We start from the raw sequence: 9,958 nt of genomic DNA on the forward strand, positions 1-9,958 counted from the left end.
GACTTTATTGTGTGTTATCCTCGATGATTTTATTCATGTGCATGTATGGCTTTTAAGTTTTATGTGTGTTTGTTTTTTAAAATTGTCAAATTAATAAACTAAACAAAAAAAATCCTCAGCCCTGCTGGTTTACTGGTTCCCTCTGGAAGTGGTTTAGAGTCAATTCTGCTGAGAGCTTGGCTCCTCCTTTGTCCATTGTCCACAGCCGAGGCACCGGTCCTCTGGTTAGTTTTACTCACGGTAGTGACTCGACTCGTTCTCCTCTGAGTAGTAACTGGCCTCTGAGCCATTGGGATTGTGCTTGGGCAAACTCTGTTCAAGACAAAGGTGGTGGTGGTTGCATCAGGGGCAGGGATGGTGGCTCTGGGGTGTGTGTTTCTAGGCTGCACCTGAGCAGACATGAGGCCTGTCTTGGTTTTAGCCACTGTACTAAGACTCATTCTCACACTGCTAGATATGCTGGGGTGGGTGCTGGCTGTTTTGGAGTGTGTGCTCGCTGTATTGGGGTGTGTGTTGGTGTGTTTCCCAGTAGTGTTTGGCAGTGATCTGGTTGTGTTGGCAGAATATGTCCTACCAGTGTTGGCCAGCAGTTTGGCAAAGTTAGGGCATGTATTGCTAGCTTGGGCTCAGTTCTGGGGTGGTTGGTGGTGCCTGGGCATGTTTTTGTAGGGAGAATGGAGTGTGGTCTGGTTGGCACTATTTTCAGGTGGGCAGGGTGACTTAGGGCAACTGCAGAAGGCTTTATTGCACCTTTGTTCACGTTGAGACTTGTAGTAATCGATGCTGCAGACAGGGGACGCAGAGTGCTGCTGCTGCTGGTGAAACTCTGTTTGTTGGTGGTACTGTGCAATGTACCGGTGGTTTGGGAAAATGCTTTGGCCGTCAGATATTGAACCTTTACGGCTTCCGTTTTCATCTTGAGGGCGTTTGGACCCTGGTTCTGTTTCCCATTGGCCAGCTGTAATAACAAGTGAAAAGCATGAGCTGGGGCATACACAAAAAAAGTTGGTAGAGGTGCTGAATAACGGCGAGTAAACTGTAGGCTATAAAAATAAAGAGTTGCACACTGAGTGTACAAAACATTAGGAACACCTGTTCTTTCCATGACATAGACTGACTAGGTGCATCCAGATGAAAGCTATGATCCCTTATTGATGTAACCTGTTAAATCCACTTCAATCAGTGTAGATGAAGGGGAGAAGACAGGTTAAAGAAGGATTTGTAAGCCTTGAGACATTGTGCATGTGTGCCATTCAGAGGGTGAATGGGCAAGACAAAATATTGAAGTGCCTTTGAACAGGGTATGGTAGTAGGTGCCAGGCGCACCGGTTTGAGTGTCAAGAACTGCAATGCTGCTGTGTTTTTCACAATTAACAGTTTCCCATGTGTATCAAGAATGGTCCACCTCCCAAAGGACATCCAGCCAACTTGACACAACTGTGGGAAGCATTGTAGTTAACATGGGCCAGCATCCCTGTGGAACGCTTTCAACACCTTGTAGAGTCCATGCCCCAACGTACTGAGGCTGTTCTGAGGGTAAAAGGGGGTGCAACTTAATATTATAAAGGTTTTTTACACTCAGTGTATAAGCTGCCAGTAATTTATTGGGTAAACCACCAACGTTTCGGCATTACTGTGCCTTCTTCAATGTAATATCATGAATGCTTGAACCAGGTTACTATGACAGACCCATCACTATTGTCATTGGTTGGACTAATTGTCTACATAACCTGGTTCACGCATTCATGATATTACCTTGAAGGTAGCACAATGATGCCGAAACATTGGTGGTTTACCGAATAAATCACTGGCAGCTTATATATAGTTTGCGACTATTTCTATATATGTGTAATAACAAAACATCTGTTAATATAGCTAGCTTAGCAACGTTTCTGCTTTGAATCAACTGTGGTTGCTGGATCGAATCCCCGAGCTGACAAGATAAAAATCTGTTGTTCTGCGACTGTTTCCCGGTAGGGCGTCATTGTAAATTAGAATTAGTTCTTAACTGACTTTCCTAGTTAAATACTAAACAGTGGGCCCTACTTCTCAACATCAATAAATTATAATTGATAGTGCGCAAACTGCCAAGCTTGCTTTGAGAGCGTGTCAAGGAGGAGAGAAAAGGGAGAATTACTTACGTCATCCTTCACTGTAGACATGCTGGTACTCTCTGCTTTAATGTCATCTCGAAGATAAGGTCTGAAATACGTAATGTGTGATAAGACATTATTTACACAAGTCTATGGATAAGACATGTCAGACTGAAATATTGCGATTAATGTCAGTTAGTTACTTCATACTGGCCATAGATACTGTAGCTGTCTAGCCAGACAGTGTCACGGCTGTTGAATGAAGAACTGGACCAAGGTGCTGCGTCGTGAGCGTACATTTTCTATTTATTAGAAGAAGAAAAAACACCAAACAAAACAATAAACACTACAAAACAAATCGTGAAGCTAAAGGCTATGTGCCATTATCAAAGTCAACTTCCCACAGAGACAGGTGGAAAAAAGGGCTACCTAAGTATGGTTCTCAATCAGAGACAACGATAGACAGCTGTCCTTGATTGAGAACCCTACCCGGCCAAAACATAGAAATACAAATAATAGAATATAGAATACCCACCCCAACTCACACCCTGACCAAACCAAAATAGAGACATAAACAGGATCTCTAAGGTCAGGGCGTGACAAGCAGATGTATTACTTTGGGTTGGGGGGCTTCAGTCTTCCCTTGACTGCTAAGTACTCCATCAACTTCTGCTTGCGCAATTTTGTAAAAGAAAGAAGCAACGTCAATTGATAAAAATACATGTTTGTTTATTTTATTTTTTAAAGCATTCAATCTTCAATAGCTCTTACACAAAGTGTGCCAAGACTATGAACATGATATATTGTGAATCGGGGGAAGATGGACACAAATCCACAGCTTTTGAAGATTTAAGGCAAAATAAATAAAAACATTTCAACAACAAATTAAGCCGTGAATTTTTGTCCATCCTCCCCCGATTCAGAATATATAACTTCCATAGTTATGGCACACTGTGTAAGAACTATTGAAGCAAGAACAAAAATGAAAAAAAGCTGTGGATTTTTCTCCATCCACCTCTGATTCAGAATATACCATCTTCATAGTCATGGCATGATTGGATCAATAACTATTGACCGAATATCCAGTATAAAACAAATTTTTACCTCGGTAACGTCAATGTGCCCCTCAACATTGTTGTTGCAGGATGATGGCTATTCTCAAACTCTACTAACTAGCTAACGTTAACTAACTACCAAAAACCACATTCACGTACACTACTCTCCGTTGAGCTAAGTTTGCATTTAGCTAACAGTACACCTTACTTTTTCTGTTGATTTTAGTCACCATTTCTTCCGCCTCCATTGCTGTTTGTACGAAATCTAGTCACTTGAGAAAAGTTTTATTAGTGTAAATTACTTGCTATTTTAATGGAACAAAAGTTACTGTTCGCTATTAGCTGGCTTCCGAGTTGGATGACCGTTCAAAACGATTTTTCCCAGTAGGAGTATGTTTTTCCGAGTTCCCAGTTGTCTTGAACGCACTGTATTCAGAGATTTCCTAGTTTTCAATTGATTTGAACGCGGCATTAGACCCTGCTGACGCCTGACAGATCTACAACGCCTGAATAGCTAGGTATTTGAAGTATCATCATTGAAGTATCGCAATATCATCTTGCGCTTAACTACTTAACTACCTGTCACACCATTACAGGATACATCATCTGGAAAATGGCCAAGGGGAACAAGTATCTGGACGAGAAGAAGCTCCGCATCAAAGAAGCTCCGATACCGCAGGATCAGGCTGCCAGAGAGAAACTGGCCGCTTATACAGACGACACGACAAGAGGGAAAGAAGGCTGGGTTCAAGGGCCCACACGCATTTATCGAAGGAAGAATGATTACTGGGTAACTCGGTTGACATTAACAAAATTGGAACTGTGAGTGTAACAGTATAACTTTAGACCGTCCCCTCGCTCCGACACGGGCGCGAACCAGGGACCCTCTGCACACATCAACAACAGTCACCCACGAAGCGTCGTTACCCATCGCTCCACAAAAGCCACGGCCCTTGCAGAGCAAGGGGAACCACTACTTCTAGGTTTCAGAGCAAGTGACGTAACCGACTGAAAGGCTGCTAGCTCGCACCACCGCTAACTAGCTAGCCATTTCACATCCGTTACATGAGTACTACCAAGAGTACAGTTAAGGTACTACCACGAATAAATGTACCGTTCGAACTACAACTAATGAACACTTGCCCAAAAAAAAAAAAGGAAGTAAATAGATTTGTTATCTGTTAACCACCGCTACCTCAGCCGAGCGTAGTTTTCCGTCGGAGTAATCCTCTCAAGGTTCACTGTTTGTTTTATTGTTCACATTACTACTTGTGTTATCTAATTTGTGTTCTTTCTTTTTTTTATGCAGGAGTTCATTTTCAATTCACTCAATATCGTTAGTCTGAATGCTAGGGGTTTGAGAAATCTTACAAAAAGGAAAGCTTTATTTTTATATTGGAAACGCAGTAACGCAGATTTTGTCCTTCAGGAAACTCATTCGGGTGAAGTGATTTGAAATTTTGGAAAGCACAATGGGGAGATATGGCCTATTTCAGTTATGGATCAAATCATTCTGCTGGTGTTTTGATACTTATTCACAAGTTTAAAGGTGACGTTCTAGAATCCACATCTTCACAAGACGGGAGATGGGTCATAGTAACTGTTAAACTTGACAATGCTATTTTCATCATTTGTAATGTATATGGACATAACTCACATGCTCCTAATAAGACCCCTTTTACCCAATTTACCAGAAAAGTACAGGATTTAAGAAACAAATACGCAGAGGCTTTTCTAATTATTTCAGGGGATTTGAATGAAACACCTGATGCATCTGCTGATCGTTTCCCTCCTATAACGAGTCAAAGCCCTCAAAATAGCAATATTATCACGACATTATGCAAGGATCTCTGTGTTGAGGATGCCTGGCGGTATTTCAATCCGGATGCTAAGGGTTATACCTGGACCAACAAAACTATGTCACGTAAATCTAGAATAGATTTATTCCTAATTTCTCCTTTTTTGTTACAATTTGTTATAGATGTAGATCATCAGTTGGCTCCCTTTTCTGATCATCACTTGATTTCCCTGAATTTACAAGCTACTAAAAAATCAAAAGGTACTCGAGGATACTGGAAATTAAACAACACACTTCTTAAAGATACTACTCTCATTGAAAACATTAAATCGTTAGCTAAAGATATTTTTGCAAGAAAAGACTTGGGTCATGGAAGTAGATGGGAATTTTTCAAATATAAAGTCAGAGTGGTAGCCATTAAACGCGCCAAAGAGCTGATGAAATTAAAGAACCTTAAAGAAAAAGAGATGATGAGCAAGCTTGACAGTTCTCTAAAGAAAGATAATCTGTCTGAAGAAGAGGAGTCTGTATTCAAGTCTTTACAACTAGAACAGCTTTACATGGATCTGGCAAAGGGTGCCTTTGTAAGGTCAAGAGCAAAATGGATTGAAGAGGGGGAAAGAAACACTAGTTACTTTTTTGCACTTGAAAAGAGAAACTACAAAAGAAAATCTATAACTGCACTCAACATTAACGATGTTTTATGCAAAGATCCCATCACAATATCATTTGTCAATTCCTTTTATGAAAACATTTACAGCTCTCAATTTCAGGAAGATGGTTGTGAAATCTACATTTGCCACATTCAGAATTATGTCCCTGTAATTGAGGATGATTTCCACTCAGTTTGTGATTCACCTGTGTCAATTGAAGATATTAGAGAGGCTCTGAATTCAATGACTTTCTGTCCTGAAGATCACTGATGTCATGATTTGACCTTGTATTTTTCAGAGTTCCCAGGTGTCTAGAAAACACCATAGTTCTAAATATATGGCTCTGACCACATATGTTATGGTGCTTTCAAGACAACTGGGAAATCTGGAGAAAAAACAAGGTCAAATCATGACATCCGTGCTCTTCAGGTCGGAATGTTGGCGCTCTAGAAAGATGACAGTTTCCAACTTGGAATTCCGAGTTTATCCCAGTTGGAGCTCATTTTTTTCAGAGTTGCCAATTGTCTGGAATTCACTGAAGTCAGAAGTCGTAGATTTCCCAGTTGCAACTTGTTTTGATTGGATATTATAGCAATCTGTCAGTCGATGATGTAGCACTCAACCATTCATTGGTTATTGTGTCACATCTCCTTTGCTGTGGAATGCAGCCATAAGTATGGTTCTATATCTATGGGTATGCCCAGAGCCATATATAACATTTTCTAAATATATGGCTCTGGGTACTCCTACTAAAGTTATGAATTTATAGAAAATTCATTAACATAGTTTATCACTACTATGATTTATGTACATTTGTCATCTTTTTTTATTGGTGTGTTGTGGTTCTGGTATTTGGTCTCCCAATGACCATGTTATTACAGTACCATGAGAGTGAATATATATATTTCTATTTGTTTATTAAAAAGAGCACATAAGAATTTTTTATGTTTTGCATGTATCAATGAATATGTGCAACATCAACAGAGACAAATAAATACATTGATAAATAAGTATAAATTACTGAATTAGAGATATATTAATAAATAGTAGAACAATAATGACTTAGTTTGAAGCATATTTTGTTGACCACGTCAATACACCCCAATGGTAGCATGCTGTACTCAGTACATACTCTAAACCTCATGAAGTTCTTGTCTTACAAGCAATACACTTAAATATGTTCATGTGCGTGCACCCACAGTGGCAACCCAGTCCTGATCACAGAGGCCCAATAGAATCACATGAATTGTAGAGGATCTCTATTGGAGGCCTTGGCCTGATTGGTGTTGTGTCACAGTGTTTGCGGCCATCTTAGTTGTGGCGCTGGATGGTGAAGGTGGTGAGGCGGTTGGGGGCTGCCTTCTGACACATGTCCACCGGTTTGGTGTCCTGCTGCATGTCCGTGCTGATGAACCAGTTCCTGAACCCGGCAGACTCCAGGGTACTGATGTCAACCCCGGTGTTCCGTCTGTAGAAAAGGAAACGCACCATGTCGCTCTCCTGGCTGATGGACTTCAGCTGCTCCTTGTCCGCAACCTCCTGAGGAGAGAGAGAGGATCAGGGGTTAAACTCAATATTAAAGGTCACCACCAGGAGTGAATATAAATGTTTCTCTGTCTATTGGTTTGAGGATGTGGCTGTTGGAACAAAAAACTGTCCACACTGTGGCTCCCCAGTACCAGGGCTGGCCACACCTGGCCTAGCTATCGAGTCTTATTTAACTACAATGCAACTGTTTCCTACATTCCACATGTAGTAGTATGGGGTGCCATTTGTAAGGCTGAACAGTCTATTTTTGCAGGCACTTTTCCCCAAAATGTAGTTCTGTTTATTCAGAAGTAGTAGTATTAACTCAGTAGTATTTATCCAGTCATAGCATTATTCAGTAGTAGTATTATGCATTATTATTATTCAGTTCTAGTATTATTAGATCAGTAGTAGTTTTCATTCAATAGTAGTATTCATTTGGTAGTCGTGGTATTTACCTCTAGGTGCAGGGTGGGCCTGCCTCCCGATTTGGAGCAGGACAGGTAGAGATTGGATCCCTTTATGCCTAGGGCTACAGGTCTGGCTTCAGTCTCAATGGGGACGGGCTTGACGTATGTTGACAGGCTCAAATGCACTGGGACAGAGGAGAAGAGAGTCAGTCAGCATCATTCATCAGAACTCAACTGTGAATTAAAATCATCTTATTTAATTAGTTCATATATTTTGCATGTGATAAGGCCACACAGAGGGCCAAAAATGATTACAGACAGCTGCGATAATCTGAAGTACCCAAATGGGCCACTAGATGTCTTGTGATATATTACATCAAATCCTTGAAATTTGGGACTGCGCCTCAGTTGTTAACATACCTTTGTGGTAGCTGCTGCCTCCCTGGAGCATCATGGCGTGCAGCTCCATAGCCTCATTCATCAGGACCCAGCACTTGTTCTCAGAGTCAGTGACGCTACACTCATACTGTGATTTACTGCTGAACCCTGCTCCCCTCCTGCTCGCTGGGGGCGCCGACTCCAACTCCAACACTATATGTTCTGGTGAGAAGAGAGAAAAGGATGTAGGAGATGAGTGAATGGTTGTATGAATACACCCGATTGAGCTCCCGAGTTTCGCAGCGGTCTAGGGCACTGCATCGCAGTGCTAGAGGCGTCACTACAGACACCCTGGTTCGATTCCAGGCTGCATCTCAACCGGCCGGGATTGGGAGTCCCATAGTGCGGCGCACAATTGGCCCAGCGTCGTCCAGGTTTGGCCGGTGTAGGCCGTCATTGTAAATAACAATTTGTTCTAAACTGACTTGCCTAGTTAAATAAAGGTTAAATGTAAAAAATGATAATTTAATTCCATCCCTACTGGTCTATGGGCTCTGTTAAGATATCCACACTACAGTAGCATACCACTTTTAATGAAGCAATGTGTTGGGCATGCATTTTAAATGGTATTCTATAGTGTGAACTTTGGAACATAGCCCAGTGGTGATAGCTAATGGTATTGTAGTGGTACACATTGGAAATCCCCTTAGGGGTAGCCTGGTCCCAGATCTGTTTGTGCTGTCTTGCCAACTCCTATGGTCATCGTCATACCAAACAGTACAAACAGATCTGGGATCAGGCTATCCCCTTAGGGTGCTCCTCCAATCCAGTCCATTGTCTTTGACCTTGCTCCCTACCTTCCACAGCACTCTCCAGCAAGAAGTTGAGCAGGTCCTTGTCTTTGAACTCGGTTCCCATGGTAACCCCCTCGCCACCCTTTAACCTCTCCATGGCGATGATGAGGTTGGCAATGTTGCGCATGGTGATGGGGTGATGGGATACCTCCAGATCCAGACCCTGAGGCAGCTTGGAGCTCCATGCTGCACTTTCAGAGGTGTTCTGCACAGGACACACACAGGGGAGGAAATATTACATTATATGTTGTTTAACAGTTCCTGTATAATTACATTTGAATGTTTTATGTCCAACTGTTGTGGGTATGTCTTGTCCTTGTAGGAGCTGGGGACTCACCTTTATTAAACTGTAGTTTGACTCAAATTCCATGTCTGTGTTGTTAGATCTGGAAAATAAAAGCATCAGTTTGTAAAGCTCTGTCCTGTCTAATAGATTGGCATCATGCTTAGTCAGTTGCTTAAAGATGCTGAAGAGTTGAAAGCTCATTCAGATCTGATGTAAACAGTAAATACATATACAGTTCAGTCTAAATAAACCTTTTCAATATGTGTTATTACTAACACTATATAGCAATAAATAATGCTATCACAATTAGCAGTATAATACTTGGACATCAATACAGTAGAAGTATTATTGCAAACATGAGTAAAGACAGAATATAAAGTTAATTTACCTTGATGAGTTGTTTGTAGTTTGTAGGTAGGTAGCAGTGTCGTGTATTCAGTCCTTAGTTCTTGTGAATCCTAAGTTGTTCTCTGAACCAATGTTTTCTGACTACATGTTGTGAGCTGTATGTCTTATATAATACACCCTGAGCACACACTAGGAATTTCCCTCTACACACAGGAGGAAGTGGGATGGTTTTACCAGACCCATTCTAGCACATTGTATTCTTTAAAGGGACAATCCGCAGTTCAAACAATAAACAATGCGTTTTCCCGCCCCTGTTTCAGTAAAAAGCTGAGGGATGGGGCTGGAGAAATGTAACCACTCTCAAATTCAGAGAGTGGCAGATTGCCCCTTTAATGATGTTGGTGATGAAATACTGGACTCGCAACAGTCTGACGTACAGTATTGCACTCAAATGTTTAATTCTGGCTTGTGTACATGCTCGTTACTGACGTGCCACTTATTGTATTGATTTATCTTCTTCTGGTTGATGTCATGTGCCTGTTTGTCTGATACTGAT

The 9,958-nt window shown here is 41.4% G+C and overlaps 1 protein-coding gene across 1 annotated transcript; it reads right to left on the reverse strand.

Annotated features, from left to right (window-relative positions):
* Nucleotides 1–6,423: 6,423 nt before the first annotated feature.
* On the reverse strand, nucleotides 6,424–9,538 carry LOC120055353 (interleukin-1 beta). Its single transcript, XM_039003225.1, has 6 exons — nucleotides 9,443–9,538; nucleotides 9,106–9,154; nucleotides 8,772–8,973; nucleotides 7,957–8,136; nucleotides 7,585–7,721; nucleotides 6,424–7,138 (listed from the first exon to the last, which is right to left on the reverse strand). Exons 2-6 carry the CDS (start codon nucleotides 9,136–9,138, stop codon nucleotides 6,911–6,913), a joined length of 780 nt encoding a protein of 259 aa, XP_038859153.1. The 5' UTR covers nucleotides 9,139–9,154; nucleotides 9,443–9,538; the 3' UTR covers nucleotides 6,424–6,910.
* Between the last annotated feature and the right edge of the window lie 420 nt (nucleotides 9,539–9,958).

This window comes from Salvelinus namaycush, chromosome 1 (genome assembly GCF_016432855.1).
Source record: "Salvelinus namaycush isolate Seneca chromosome 1, SaNama_1.0, whole genome shotgun sequence".
In the NCBI taxonomy this organism is placed as follows: domain Eukaryota; kingdom Metazoa; phylum Chordata; class Actinopteri; order Salmoniformes; family Salmonidae; genus Salvelinus; species Salvelinus namaycush.

Excerpts from the sequence above, each read along its gene's own strand:
- LOC120055353 (XM_039003225.1), bottom strand. The coding sequence starts at position 9,138 with ATGGAATTTGAGTCAAACTACAGTTTAATAAAG. Across the intron at positions 7,722-7,956 it reads AGGCAGCAGCTACCACAAAG|TGCATTTGAGCCTGTCAACA; the intron begins GTATGTTAACAA and ends CCTCTGTCCCAG. Across the intron at positions 7,139-7,584 it reads GGCCCACCCTGCACCTAGAG|GAGGTTGCGGACAAGGAGCA; the intron begins GTAAATACCACG and ends CTCTCTCCTCAG.